The following is a 16,533-nucleotide window of genomic DNA, read 5'->3' on the forward strand; positions in this document are numbered from 1 at the left end:
ATTCGATCATGGGGTTTTACTACCAGATTAACATCATAAAACACTTCAGGTGCATGCCTGAGGGCAACGGACCATTACATTTGCGTTATTGGGTAAATAACCTTGTAAACCGGTGTTAAACAATGGTTTCGTCCGATAGCATAAGCGTTATGACAATTACCAGGGGTAGTGCCAATTAACAGTTCAATTATCTTCCGCAATGGTACTACCCCTTCTCAGTATAATAACTGTGACAAATACTAAACGCTTCAAAGTGAGATGCACCCAATTGCATTTTTTACGAACAATGGAAGGTGTTAGACTACAACTTTCTGAAATGAACAAACAAAGAATTCATAGTTTGCTTTTTTATTGACTTTAATTACAGGTTCATACTAGCGAGTATGGGTACATCACATGCTCATCTTTGAACTCGTTGGTCAAAGTAAAACCTTGTAGTAATTTGCTGCCAAATAAATTAAGCATTTAAAATTATTTAAAATGCAGTGCAAACATATATAACTGTAATTTATACTATACAGCATGGTATTTTACAAGCGCGTGCTATTACAGGTAGTCGTTGATACAATTGACGCTATTTTCGGACACTTCAATTTTTCGGCTCTAGGTTTTCGGACACCTGTTTTTTGTGAATATTTTTCGTATCTAAGTTTTCGGACACGAAAAAAATTAATTATTTTTAAGTGTCCGAAAACATAGAGCAATTACGGTACATGAATATATTGCCTCTGTCCCAATTTGAAGTAAAAAAATAGAGGCATGCCCTACATTTCACGTTATGGATTCATCCGCATAGTGCACATGTGTGTTTACTTCCGGAAAATAACATGTGTGTTTACTTCCGGAATATTAAAAATGTCTGTGTTCATGAAATTCGTAAACACATTTATCGCCAATATTTGCCAGAAATTATGAGGTTTTGTAAGTAATCTACTTATAACTGACTACAGTAAAGGTGGCATGATTGATCGTTTAAGGTGTCCTGCTTTTCGATAAAATATCCTGACATTTTTAATGGAATGTCCAGATTTGGACCTGAAAATTTCTGGTATATATGGGTCTAGACAACTGTTAAAGTATTTGGTACAAAAGTGAAGAATATTGAACATGAGATAGACATAGACTTTAGCCTTCCTTTGTGACATTTGAATTTGTGATTTTCTGAGTGATATAAATTTACCTCGTTAACGTTATATGAAAATATTTATTATAAGCAAACATTAAATTAACATAACAATTTAAACTCTGTGTCAGAACTGTGTTATGGACTATTGTTATCATTACTGTTAAACTTAATACTTTGTGAAAATAAACACTAAACTAATCAACACTTTGTGAGTTGCTTTCCCGTGTCTTAGAACAACTAACTGCGTCTCAAAACACTAAATCTCCGCAGCGGCATAATACTTGCCAGTATTTATCAGGTGATAACATCTATAGCAATGCCTCAAACAGTTATAGGTAAATGTGAACTGTGCAGGGAGCCGTTTCATCAACGATTTACGACTAGTTGTAAATTACGATTTACATAAATTACGATGTTTCAATGAAATCGCGTTTCATCAAGCAAATCGTAAATTAAAATTACATTAATTTCATAATAAATATATGACTGGGTAAGGGCACCCGTAAATTAACGTAATAGAGGTCGTTTTTGTCATCCACGATGACAGGAGACGAAAAATTACCAATGCCAAGGCTTTTTGGGAAGAGAATTGTTCTCGAAAACCTAAGAGATTAGAACATTGCTTCGATATATCGTCTAAGTAAGGGAGGAATAAAGCGATTGTTGGTTTTGATCGGGGAAGACATAGCACCAACTTACCGGCGAGCTCATCCCTTTCATTCCGTCGCTTAGGTATGTAAATCATTGATTTAAACAAGTATAATTATAAAATTGTATTTATTTTCAAATATCAAATAAGTAGAATTTAACCCAAAAACTTTAGAGTAGTTGCCCTTTGTTAACTCAGCATTTGACAACTCTGATTTTGCAAAATGGTTGAAGAATAAGTAATTGTTGTATCTTTTCTTAATAAAAGCATTCGATGATTACCGGTATAAGTTTAAGCATTGATTGGTGTGTTTCTTTACAAATGACTTTATGTTAAACTCATTCTATTTTGTGTTGACGTGTACTTATCGATGACTTTAAGTGCAGACTGATTTACCCCACCCGCTAATGTTGAACTTGTAGTTGTTCTACTTCTAAATGTTATGATTGAACAATACTTTATCTCGAAATTGTTGATTATAACATCATGATCATGAAAATGAATATGACATCATGATACTGTTTGTGTTTTCTATTTTTAAACAAGTTTATTGTATTGGTGAGTTTAGTAGATGCTGATGGTACCTTATGTATTTAATAATTGTAGAAAAATCACCATAATTGTTTCTATATTGTTCTCATTTGATTACAATGTTGTTCGATTGGTCATTGTCAGCTCGGATACTACTTACCTGTACCCCGGGTACTCTTTAAGTATACTTACATGTAGAGCTAACCCTGTAACAGTTAATATACTTTAACATAGCCGGAAATTTAATGCTAAATGGGTTGTTGTAGGCTTAATTTTTTTTAACTATGTTCACATTAATGTCAATTTTTTTCTCAAATAGTCTCTATATCATCGAAATTTAAACTCAAAAAGCATGTTTATGCAGTTTTTTCAAAAGGTAAGTTTTATTAAGATAAACAATATCGCTTTACATTTATCTGTAGTGCACTGTACCACATTGGATTTTGGGCAGGAATACAACTCGGGTACAGTCTAATAAGGACCGGGGACGTTTAAGTATATTAACCTTACCCGAGGTACATGCAAGTATGCTTAATGGTACCAGGGGTACATGTAAGTAGTACCCAAGCTGTGAATAACCAATCGAGCGTAAGTAAAGTAGATTAAATATACTTCAGCTAGGTTGGTAAAGCTTATTGAGATGCTATCCTTAATCCAACAACATTAACTATGGACTGCTGTTTTATCATAGACAAATCAACTTTTCAATAAAATATTTTAATTTACAGCACTATCAGAGCAACAATGATGCAACACATCTGCTGGGAGATAGTGGGCATCCGTTAAGGACTTACCTGATGACCCCTTTACCTCATCCCTCCAATGCTGTGGAACAGGCCTAAAATGAACATCTATGTAGACGGTCAAGATTTTGGTAATATATCATGTAAATTGTGAAATATAAGTCTTATTAGTGCGAGATCAACTGACCACACAGTATTTAAATAAACCATTGTTGCCAATCTCTTTCTTATGCCTCACAGTGTCTTAAATCAAAGGTAACTTTTAAAGCTTGATTAGGTACATCTTTAATAATCAAATTGTTGAATTTATATGTAAATTAAATTTTATTAGCTCATCTATTTTTTGAAAAAAAAATATGAGCTATTGTCATCACCTTGGCGTCGGCGTCGGCGTCCGGTTAAGTTTTGCGTTTAGGTCCACTTTTCTCAGAAAGTATCAATGCTATTGCATTCAAACTTGGTACACTTACTTACTATCATGAGGGGACTGGGCAGGCAAAGTTAGATAACTCTTGCGTTCATTTTGAGAGAATTATGTGCCCTTTTTATACTTAGAAAATTGAAAATTTTGGTTAAGTTTTGTGTTTAGGTCCATTTTATTCCTTAAGTATCAAAGCTATTGCTTTCATACTTGCAACACTTACTATCATAAGGGGACTGTGCAGGCAAAGTAATGTAACTCTGACTGGCATTTTGACAGAATTATGTGCCCTTTTTATACTTAGAAAATTGAAAATTTGGTTAAGTTTTGTGTTTAGGTCCACTTTATTCCTACAGTATCAAAGCTATTGCTTTCATACTTGCAACACTTATTAACTATCATAAGGGGACTGTGCAGGCAAAGTTATGTAAGTCTGACTGGCATTTGGACGGAATTATGGGCCCTTTATACTTAGAAAATTGAACATTTGGTTAAGTTTTGTGTTTTGGTCCACTTTACCCCTAAACTATCATAGATATTGCTTTCATACTTGGAACACTCGCAAACTATCATAAGGGTACAGTAAAGAGACAAGTTGCATAACTCTGGTTGTCTTTTTTACGGAATTATGGCCCTTTTTTGACTTAGTAACTTTGAATATATGGTTAAATTTTGTGTTTCGATCCACTTTACTTCTTAAGTATCAAGGCTATTGCTTTCAAACTTCAAATACTTTCATGCTATCATGAGGTTACTGTACCTGGCAAGTTGAATTTTACCTTGACCTTTGAATGACCTTGACTCTCAAGGTCAAATTATTAAATTTTGCTAAAATTGCCATAACTTCTTTATTTATGATTAGATTTGATTGATACTTTGACAAAACTACTCTTACCTGACATACCACAATAGACTCCACCCAAACCATCCCCCGTGCCCTCCCCCCCCCTTCCCCCTCCCCCCCCCTCTCCCCCCCTATTTTTTTTTTTTTTTAATATCATCTCACAAATGACCACCACACCCTCACACTATACCCCTTCCCCACTCCACCCCCCCCACCCACCCACCCCCCTAAATTATTTTTTTTTAAACGGTTAAAAAACACAAATATTTATTTTTATTATTTTATGTTTGAAATACCGTCCAACCATCGCACCCAAGAATCCCCCATCCCCCCCGGACCACCCCCCTTCCCCCACCCGAATCCCCCCCCCTCCTAATTTTTTTTTTTTTTTTTTTTTTTTTTTTTAAGATCATCTCACAAATTACCACCACACCCTCACACTATACCCCCCCCCAATTTTTTTTTTTTAAACGGTTAAAATACACAAATATTTATTTTTATTCTTTTATGTTTGAAATACCGTCCAACCAGTGCACCCAAGAATCCCCCCCCCCCCTCTCCCCCCCCCCCCCCCCGATATTTTTTTTTTGCGTTTTTTTTCGCATTTTTGGAAGATTATGTAATAAATGTCCACACCCCCACACTATACACCCCTCTTCACTCCACCCCTCCCTCCTTTGTGATTGAAAATGAGAGTCCCTTCACCTTTAAAAAGAAAATAGATGAGTGGTCTGCACCCGCAAGGCGGTGCTCTTGTTATAAATGAGGGTAACGTTTGCGTGTATGTACGTGATGCTTCATAAAAAAAATTCCGTTTAAATAAACTGATGTTTCTATTCATTTTATTTTAAATCTTAAATATTCATTTTGCTTATCCCATATGAATGAACGTATTTTTATGTCCCCCACCACTATAGTGGGGGACATATTGTTTTTGCCCTGTCTGTCTGTTTGCGCCAACTTTAACATTTTGCAATAACTTTTGCTATATTGAAGATAGCAACTTCATATTTGGCATGCATGTGTATCTCATGGAGCTGCACATTTTGAGTGGTAAAAGGTCATGGTCAAGGTGATCCTTAAAGGTCAAAGTTAAAAAAAATAATCAAAGCGGCACAGAAGGGGACATAGTGTTTCTGACAAACACATTTCTTGTTTACTAGTGCATTTAAATTAAATTGAGTATAAATGGTGAATACAGACAAAAATATTGTGTGGTGTAGGCTATATATTATATATTCATAATATTGAAATCAAATAAGCCTGTGGAATCAGCGCAATTTAGTCACTTAGACAAATATCTATGTTAAAGAAATACTTTTTCTATTTTTTAGATGTCAGCATGTCACTAATGGATGCTTGCCTTTCAAGCCCAATAAGCGATGTGAACAAGCAACTGTTTCCATGCGTCTGCCGTCTGCATAACCTGTGTCTTGAACGTTCCTCTGATAAAGGATTTGGTTTGAGACGTGATGGAAACGGAAGTAATTAACAACACACCAGTACAGGGAGCAGCATTTAATAATAATAAGAGGCAGCAGCTGATCAAACTGTTTGATAAAAATGCTTTGAATTGGTACAATTGATGTAGTTGTTAATGTTATTAAGTGATAGATGGCTCGAGTCTTCTCTGAATAGGCAGACTATACTTCTCAGTCAAATGGCTTAAAGTTGTGTCATCGCTGATTTGGAAGGATTGGTATTCATGGTGGTCTAGCCATATTTTAGTTACAAAAGCTGATGTTTTATAATTTTGTATGCATAATTTGGCTAATATTTACTTCAAGGTTTGTGAAACATACAAATGCTAATGTTCTGAGTACCAATAAATAAGTTATGTGTTAGATGTTACCAAGTGCTTGATTTAATAATAATTTTAAAGGGACCTTTACACAGATTTTGGCAGATATTAAAGTTTTTCATTAAATGCTTTATATTGATAAATATAAACATTGGATCTAAAAAGCTCCAGTAAAAAAACAAGAATAAAATTAAAGAAAGAAAAAAAAGTAACCCTGAACTGGGCTCAAACCACTGACCTCTGGAGTAAAAGTCTTACACTTAGACCACTCATGTCACAAAATATAACGACAACAACAGAATTCTCGAAATTGTTCAATTGTATCACGCTGCAATGCTTTAAAATTTTCAGGTTTTTTAATCGTCAAAAGATGCATATTATGGATATTTTAGAGCATGGTAAATGTTCAGTATTACTGTTTCCTCACAAATATAACTTAACAAAAACTTGTGAAGCTGAAACATTTACCAAAATGTGAATTGGTCCCTTAAATATTTAACAATTATCTGAGCTCCAGAAAAGATCATATATACTGCAGGTGTTTTTCCCCATGAACAATTTTTCAAGTGATATTTTACCCACTGGTTGTTATCTCTAATGGTTTATCATAGCGAGTTATCGTTACTAAGTAGGTGGCGCCACCCGTCCCGGTCCTACATTCGGATTACATTCGATTTTTATCGGTGCCGCTGAAAAGCAAATTTTACTTCCTTGTTCTAAAATCGATCAAAACTCGTTAAAATGCCTTCGACTTGTTGTTCTGTACCTGGCTGTCATGAACGGGGAGGTCACGAATACCCAAGTGATCCAATTAGGAAAGCTACATGGGTTCAGGCCGTTCGGCGACTTGATGAAAATACACCGAAATTGTGGACGCCAACAAAGTCTTCAGTCGTTTGCAAGAAACACTTCAAACCAAGTGATTACGTGAAGGAGACTATTACTGGTATGTCAAAGTTATTGATAAATGAACAAAAGCGCATATTTATTCATTGAAAATAACGAAATTCCTTGAATTGAAAACGAAAGTAGGAAATAAAAATCAGTAATTCAGTGAGTAGGTGGGAAATTGTTCATTGATTTTTTTTGGGGACAAGATTAGGATTAGACCTCATATTTATAGGAGTAGATTAGGAGGAAATCTAAATTGCTGTAAATGCATTCAATATATGCAGACTTCAGTATACAAATATTGTATTTTTCATTAATGCTGATACTAGTGATATCTATGGTTTGGCTACTTTATGTGCATATGATATGGCCATGAGTAGGCTAACATGGTCGTGATAAAAAAGTTTCTTCAAGCAAGGAAGAAGGTGCTTTCTATCTCTTTCAACTTTTGTTAAGATTGTCCTAAATGAAAAAGGTACCCTGCTCGTAACACTCAATAAGCGTGTGTACTATTTGGCAGTTTAAAATAAAAAGATTGGTAGACACACATATTAACCGGTAATCTATATTGCATTGGCATTACTATTTGACTTTATACACGTTTTATAAATATTATAAGCTGCATCATGCGAAAAGTGACCATGCCATTTTTCCCCCAACCAGCTACTTTCTACTTCCTTATTGAAGTACCATTTTCATTTGACGCAACTCATAATATGTCAATTTATGTCATTATTAGCAAGCAAGACTTAGTGTTTTTCATAAATGAATATCAACTATATATTTATATAAATTCATGACATTATATTTTTGTCTAATTCCAGGTCTACAACCTAGATATGGAAGGCTACTTTTGACAGCAGTACCAAGTATTTTCCCTTGGACCCAGATGGAAACCGAGACGGCTAAAAGCAGAGTGGAGCGCATGAAAAGGAGAGATTGTAGGAAATTGGAGTATGACACTGCCTGTAAAAAAAACTTAGAGAGGACTTTCAGCGAACCAGTTGATTGTGTGGAAGAAGTGATAGAGCAGGAGTTATTTACAGCAACTCCTTACTTTGAAGAGGAGATATCGCTTACAAACGCTATGACCCAAACCACTGAGACGCCCATGTTTTCAGTTGAAAAATTTGCTTCAAACAATGAACTTATTCATTTTTATACGGGGTTGGAATCGTACAGCAAATTTATGTTTGTGTTGAACTCACTTGGACCAGCTGCATACTATTTACGTTACATTTATTTTCAAGTGTCAGGAATATCGATTCAAAATCAGCTTTTCATGACTTTAATGAAGTTAAGAAGATATTCAACAGATTTTGAACTATCAACTTTCTTCTCTGTGTCCCAGTCAAGTGTATCCAATATTGTTTATACTTGGATTATATTCATGTCGAAACAGTGGAGGGAAGTAAACATTTGGCCAAGTGGCGAGCTTGTGCGGTATTTTATGCCGACTGACTTTAAAATAAAATTTCCCAAGACAAGGATAATAATAGATGGAACTGAATGCCCAATAAAAAAGCCAAAAGCACCGAGAGCACAACAGTCGACATATTCAACATACAAGAATAGAAACACCATCAAAATTCTTGTTGGATCAACACCAGGGGGATTGGTCAACTATGTATCCCAAGCGTATGGAGGTTCCACCAGTGACAGACAAATCGTGGAACGGTGTAAAATTGTAAGTGCCTGTGACCCGGGAGACAGTGTGATGGCAGATAAAGGCTTTAATGTCCAAGATCTGTTTGCGACAGCAAATGTGCAGGTGAACATTCCGACTTTTTTCCGAAAACAAAACAGAATGTCTGGGAAGATCGTGTTAAAAGACAGGAAAATTTCAAGCAAAAGGGTTCATATTGAACGTATTATTGGACTAGGGAAAACTTACAGAATATTAACATGTCCATTATCAGGCACAGAAACAAAGTTATCATCTCATATAACATTTATATGCTTTATGTTGTGTAATTTCAAAACATGTATAATCCCAAAACATGCTTAAATCTTAGTCAACAGTGTGACTGACACATTGTGTACATGTTGGGTTTTGAGGTGTTTCTCCATGTGTATATATTATTACTATTACATACAGCATTACTTGTTAGGCCAGAGGGCTGAATTCTATAACAGAAACAAACAATCATATTGGTTTCAATTCTTTTTATTAAAATTATAGGTCTAGTGCTATCTTTAATCTCGCCCTGCTTTCATCAAGGGTGACACAGGACACATCATGACATGAAGCGATACACAATATTTTGTGCGACAAACGAAGCGACACATGATATTTTGCACGATACACGAAGCGACACGCGAGAATGTACCACGAAATATCGCCCTTGTATAGGTAGCCCAAAAGGCGATATATCGTGGTAAATATCGCGTGTCGCTTCGTTTATCGCGCAAAATATTGTGTGTCGCTTTGTGTTTCAAAGCTGTACAATTAGTTAAAATAAGTATATTTGCTTGACTAGAACTGTTGCATGAACATTTATTTTGATAGAAATGTAAATAAGATACAATGAATAAATCAGACTTGGTGCTTTTTTTAAGCAAGAGTTTTCAATCTGAATACTTAATCCATTTATGCCTAGCGTCTAGAAAAAAGGCCTTGGCAAACAGCGTAGACCCAAATGAGACGCCACATGCTGCGGCGTCTCATCTGGGTCTGCGATGTTTACTTGAAGGAATTTCTGTAAGAAATATTCTAAATATAGAAATAAATACTAGTATACTTAACATCCATAATTTTGAAAATAAACTGATCCAATTTAGAAGGATGGGAGAGTCCACTAGGCATAAATGGGTTAATAAGACTTGTAAAAATGCTTTTCAACAAGAACAGGCTTGAAATGGGTGTTGAAGAAAGCTTTCAACTGACTGACCATTTGTGAAATAAAAGGTTCATTTCTTTGGATATCAAAGTACTTTATGTCCTTAACTTTTAAGTTCTCTGCAGTACATATAATAAGAGTGCATGTTTGTGCTCCAGTACAAAGAAGTTGTCCTTGAATTTGGTAGTAGTAATTATGATTCATATCAAGGGAGTAATTTCCACTGTCATCACAGTTTAAATAAGGAACCGTGACAGGAGATATGGGTTTGTCTCTTGCTGTATAAGGGCATTTAACTTCAACAAGATGAGTTTTATCAATAACTCCATCTGGTGACGCTGCAAGGAATGGGTACTGTTCTGCGACGACTAACCCACAGCTATGTACAGTCTTGCCGGTGTCTTCCATGAATTTCGTTACAGCGACCGATTCATGTTTCCTCCCATGTTCCAATGGAGCCGCTTTAATTTCCCTGGTTTCAATCAGTGACCTTGCGAGCTCATGTTTGTCGGTCCTTTGTGTGGATTTACAAATTTTTCCGAACATTGACGATGGAATTCGCTTGGATCGCTCCTCTATCCACAATTTATTAGTACTTTGACCTAATGTTTTTTTCTCAATATCAACGACTACGGCTGAGCTTATTTTCGTTACCAAAATTCTTTCAAGAAAATTTTCTTCTGGAGTAAGTTTCAAGTAGTCGTGATCCAATGCCACAGCCTTAGTATTTGCAGGTTCAAATGTTTGAAATATTGGCATTTCCGAAATACCTGGAAAGTTTAAGCAAACATTTCTAAAATGATCTTGATAGTTGGCAGCATTTCTAAATTCTTCTGGTCGGGTATCAAAGTCAATGTTTGTCAACTCGGCAGCTCCAGGCATATCTAAGGCATTTGCTTTTATGGGGCTTCCAATGAATTTTTTGCATTTGTGAAAACTCTGCAATTTTTGAGTGCACGATTCTTCCGTCTTTACTGTCATTTTCTTGCAAAACATAACTGCACCATATAGCACCGTGTTAACATGTTTGCAGTGAGCTTGTGGTCCCATTCCTGCAGCACATTCACACTGTGCCTCTGTAATAGACCCATCTAAGCCGAGCTCAATATCAACTGTGTAGGACACACCTTTCTTCATTTCTGCGTGACAGCTTGATTTAATGAAAACACATGTTTCTCTGCGTGACATCCGGAAGTACCTTAAAAACTGTTCATTATACAACCTCTGCACATGTTCATCCAGATTCTTATCAAGCGGGGCCAGATACGATTGCACCTTTCCGAGATCTGTTTTGGGAAATTTAGAGTCCGAGTTTACATCAGAGTATGTAGTGGCATCTGGTAACTTCATGTGATATTCCGGTTCCAAAGTCTCTATTTTACCAAAGTTCTGATTTCTTTCGTATGATATAAGCCTGAAAAAAAAAACACATTTACTTTTTGAAACTAATTAAAATAAAAGATGCGCGAGCAAAGCATCGGTAAAATAACCCCACCCATTACATTATGTACAATCGCCGATGTACATGAAACAAAGGGAACGCAAGTATTTTCTGTCCCTTATTAAACAGAAAACATTTTGATATAGAACAGAGAGCATAGATTCTATTATATTTCATTAATTATAAACGAAATATCGTTCCGAAATGCATGCAGGATACATTATGTGCATTTTAAAGAAAATTAACGTACACGAATATGCCCCGGCGTTATTCTACTTTCGGTTTTCAAATGTGTGTGTTTTTTCTAAGAATATCAGCGTAACGGAAAATTTACGTACCTTTCAACAAGTTCATTTTTACGTCCAACTGTTCGTGCACCCCGTTTTTTTAATTCTGCCCTTAATTCGGGCAGTGTTAATGATCCAAACTTTGATTCCATGTTTATCGCGTCCAGCTTTTGTTAATGCTTATCTTAGAATGTATAGTGGAAGCTGATGGACCGGGTTAAGTGGCGCTACCTGGAATTTGGCAGGGGAAGATAACCAACTATTATCTGCCATTGGTGTTCTCTGACTGTACTGAAAATTCTCAAAGCCACATTGAAAGTGGGCTTTTAAAATTATTTTTACTTAATTATATAAAATGTGCTGTCTATAAATACGGATGATAGTGTCATAAAAAACTAGAAGTTTACCGGTATACAAGATCTTTGCCAAATTTATTTACTTAAATATACCCCTTTTATTATGCTCTGTTCAATAATAAAGTCTTTATCTACCGTTAAAATATGTTGTTAACCTGTGCAATTGTTTTGTATTTTCATAGACATTTTTATCATAATAATGTTTACTGTTTTTGATAACAGTTGCTATGACACTAGTATTCAATGAATAAAACATTAAGAACATTCACATTTATTTATTTTTATTTAGAAAGTACAATATACCAACAGGGCATGGTGTTATAATTCATATGAAAATTTATATCTCAACAAGAGCACCGCATAACGGGTGCCACGCTCGTCTAAGGGTACAGTTTTGAATTAATGAAAGCTTGTCGAATATTTTTTTAGAGGTCACAGTGACCTTAACCTTTGACCTAGTGACCCCAAAATGGGTATGGCGTGTAGAACTCATCAAGGTGCATCTACATATGAAGTTTCAAAGTTGTAGGTGGAAGCACTTTGATTTTAGTGCCAATGTTAAGGTTTTAGCACAACGTGGACGACACGACGAGCTGGCTATGATAATACCTCGGATTTTTTCCGAAAACGCAGAGCTAATTATGTGTTATAATAAGCTTCATAGAATCACTGAACATCATCACATGTTAAACCAATTAAAAGTTCCAGAAACAATTGAGCAATTTGAAATTTCATTTTGTTTAAAGAGAAAGCAGCTCCTCTAGGTTTTTGCTAATGTCTCTCAGAATGGCATTTCTTTCCCTTGACAAAATCAACATCTCTCGAGTTTTAGTCACACTGTTGCTACATTCTTCACATGTGGCTGCGAGTAAATAAAATGACTAGTTTATACATTTAACAAAACTATGTATTTAATACAACATATGGCACTTTCATGTATCAGACAAGTGTGGATGTCAAAAATAACACAAACCAGTCATAATAAGACAGCGTGAACTGTTATTGATTCTGAAAGTTAGTTTTTGTATTGTGATATTTATCTAGCTTTCTAAATTTAAACTCAAAATTTGTGTGTGACACTAATGCTCTACAGTCCAATTACTTCTTTCCAAATTCCAAATATGTCGATGTTGAAAAAGAAGTCGGTTAATAAGTTTATTTAAAAAATGCAGCAACACCCCATTTATAACAGAGTAAAATGAGAAAAAAGAAAAAATAGAAAACATAAATTGTTGCATTTTTATTGTAGGAAATAATAAGTCAGCTTTACTATAATTTATAGAAACAAGAGGGCCATGATGGCCCTGAATCGCTCACCTGACTCATTAAGATCAGATGAAAACTATGACCTCTATTGTCTACACAATGTTTTTCTATGATTTGACCTAGTGACCTAGTTCCTGACTCTAGATGACCCAAATACAATCCCAATCCAGATTTCATCAAGATAAACATTCTGACCACAGTTCATAAATATTGGATGAAAACTGTGACCTCTATTGTCAACACAAGGTTTTTCTATTTATTTGACCTAGATTTTTACCCCAGATGACCCAAATACAATCCCACCCAGATTTCATCAAGAATTCTGACCAAATTTCATAAAGGTTGGATGAAAACTGTGATCTCTAATGTCTACACAAGGTTTTTCTATTATTTGACCTAGTGACCTAGTTTTTGACCCCAGATGACCCAAATAAAATCCCAACCCAGATTTCATCAAGATAAACATTCTGACCAAATTTCATAAAGATTGGATGAAAACTGTGACCTCTATTGTCTACAGAAGGTTGTTCTATTATTTGACCTAGTGACCTTGTTTTTGACCCCAGATGACCCAAATACAATCCCAAACATTTTGACCAAATTTCATCAAGATTGGATGCAAACTGTGACCTCTACTGTCTACACAAACAAATTGTTGACGGACGGACGCACGGACACACGCAGGCACGCACAACGGACGCCGGACATCACACGATCACATGAGCTCACTGTGTCACTTCATGACAGGTGACCTAAAAATATGTGTCGGAGATAAACATGAACAGTTGTGGTTAAAATCCCATAGAAACAAGGGCTGTTTGTAAAACATGCATGCCCCCCTATATGGGCTATAAGTTGAAGTAGCAGCCATTGTGTGAATACGTTTTTTGTCACTGTGAATGGTGGTGGTGGTGGTGGTGGTGGTGTAGTAGTAGTAGTAGTAATAGTAGTAGTAGTAGTAGTAGTAGTAGTAGTAGTAGTAGTAGTAGTAGTAGTAGTAGTAGTAATAGTAGTTGTAGTAGTAGTAGTAGTAGTAGTAGTAGTAGTAGTAGTAGTAGTAGTAGTAGTAGTAGTAGTAGTAGAAGTAGTAGTAGTAGTAGTAGTAGAAGTAGTAGTAGTAGTAGTAGTAGTAGTAGTAGTAGTAGTAGTAGTAGTAGTAGTAGTAGTAGTAGTAGTAGTGGTAAAGTAGTAGTAGTAGTGGCAGTAGTAGTAGAAGTAGTAATAGTAGACGTGGTGGTGGTGGTGGTGGTAGTAGTACTAGTGGTAGTAGTACTAGTAGTAGTAGTAGTAGTAGTAGTAGTAGTAGTAGTAGTAGTAGTAGTAGTAGTAGTAGTAGTAGTAGTGGTATTAGTAGTAGAAGTAGTAGTAGTAGTAGTAGTAGTAGAAGTAGTAGTAGTAGTAGTAGTAGTAGTAGTAGTAGTAGTAGTAGTAGCAGTAGCAGTAGCAGTAGCAGTAGCAGCATTACAAGACCAATACTTAAGAATGATCAAATGGGAAAAGGTAACATAGCACCAGCAGTAAATATGGGGATTATTTACAGGTCAGATTTGGAATCTCTGCTGTAAAATGAGATTTTGAATGAATTAAAGGGAGGCAAATCTGTAATAAAAAGAACATGCATAAACCGTAGTTGTTTCCCTTGTTTGAACCATGCTAAATCCTTACAAGTTTGGAAAGAATTGGATGAAAAATTTGGACTTTATTGCATAAACACCATTTTCTCAATTCAAGGGGAGGTAATTCTGTACTTCATGGACCAATAATGCTCATTTTTTGTAGGGTTTGTGTCCTCATTGATATAAAGACAATGCAAATTTGGAAAGGATCGGACAAAAAATGTGGAAGATTTTTGAAAGTTTTCACAAAATAGGCAAAAACGAATAAACATGCAAAGTTCAACGAGCTCCTGCGGCTATGTTTTTTGACGAATCAAATTTCTTTGAACAACTTTTTCAAGGGAGCCCTCAAAGGTCATCCCTGTGAAATTTTGTGAAAATCTGATGAGCGGTTTCTGACAAGAAGATTTTTTAAGGTTTTTACCATATATGGTCATGGCGGCCATCTTGGTTATGTGATCAAATTTTTTTTAACAATTCTTTTGTCCCATGACCTAGGGATGCTCCACATGAAATTTAGTTGAAATTGGCTCAATGGTTTAGTAGAAGAAGATTTGTATACGGACGGACGGACGCCGGACGCTGAGTGATCACAATAGCTCACCTCGAGCTATCGCTCAGGTGAGCTAAAAACTAATAATTACTATTTGTTGCTTCTGGCTTCCGTTCTCTGTTTTATGATTTAACACAGTTGGTTGACGCAACTTCTGTTTGAGTTTTGACAACCCTGTTCTCTGTACATTGAATTGGTGCATCATGTTCAGGTCTTTCAGCCAGTGATAACATTTTGTTTCCTGGAAAAACAAAGAAATGAAAACAATATTTGTTACACGTGACACAGTTTTGCAGCAACAACATAATAAATCTAGGTTGATTTACATCTTGTAAATCATCACTATAATAAATTATTGTGGATGACAATATAATAATAATAAAGACAGGCAAATAGCATTCCTGATATGACATTTTTAAGTACTGTAGAGGGGTATTCATAATTCCGAACAGCGCCTAATTCCGAACGAAAATTTAAACATTTAAAAACAATATAATTCAAGCATGAACTCTGACATATGACATCATATTTATGACATCATAACTTAACTCATTCTGTTTCGTCTATATGTTTTGTCAAGTGAATCTAATACCTTATTGAAATAAAATATTAGGTAATTGAACAAAAAAAATGCTGACATGACAAACTTTCATTGAATGATGTCTTGTTCAAGTTATTGTCAACCTGAATAAAGTGAATTCCCTTGGCCTAAATAAATGAATATTATTAAACTGTTCATTGATCTAAAACACAGTCGCCTTGCTACATAGAAAGAACAAAACACTTACTCTAAACAATATATTTTATATTCATGAATAACAAAATATGCGATAAATAATCTACATTCATGTTCATGAAGAACAAGTTGTCAACTCACATTTAAACCGTCGCCTTTCAGTTTCAAAATAACTTCTTTTTGCCTCCTTACGCATTAAGAGTGGCTGCCAAACCGCAGACGGTAGCCTTCGACACATCGGTGTACAAGAATAGTCGTTGCCGACATATTCCAATGTTTGTTTTTGTTTCAGTTCACAACTAGCATTGTTATGCGATATTTTCCTCTGCTGACAGAACGCGCGAAAATTACGTCATGCATTTTTTTTCAGACTGCGTCACTAGTTTTATCGGTTACAAAATACGTATATTTAAGTGGTCGTATTTTATGTAT

At 35.5% G+C, this 16,533-nt stretch overlaps 2 protein-coding genes and 1 long non-coding RNA gene across 3 annotated transcripts in view; 1 reads left to right on the forward strand and 2 right to left on the reverse strand.

The window, feature by feature from the left end:
• LOC127848557 (receptor-type tyrosine-protein phosphatase eta-like) overlaps positions 1-16,533 on the reverse strand; it is a 415,812-nt gene that overhangs the window by 117,551 nt on the left and 281,728 nt on the right. The gene's annotated exons all lie outside the window — the stretch shown is intronic.
• The window catches only part of LOC127848849 (uncharacterized), a 225,964-nt gene that overhangs the window by 76,881 nt on the left and 132,550 nt on the right, over positions 1-16,533 (reverse strand). The gene's annotated exons all lie outside the window — the stretch shown is intronic.
• Positions 6,707-9,564, forward strand: LOC127848788 (uncharacterized). The gene is made up of 2 exons (XM_052381401.1): positions 6,707-7,061; positions 7,831-9,564. The coding sequence occupies exons 1-2, from the start codon at positions 6,857-6,859 to the stop codon at positions 9,012-9,014; spliced, it is 1,389 nt and encodes a 462-aa protein (XP_052237361.1). The 5' UTR covers positions 6,707-6,856; the 3' UTR covers positions 9,015-9,564.

This window comes from Dreissena polymorpha, chromosome 1 (genome assembly GCF_020536995.1).
Source record: "Dreissena polymorpha isolate Duluth1 chromosome 1, UMN_Dpol_1.0, whole genome shotgun sequence".
Classification (NCBI taxonomy): domain Eukaryota; kingdom Metazoa; phylum Mollusca; class Bivalvia; order Myida; family Dreissenidae; genus Dreissena; species Dreissena polymorpha.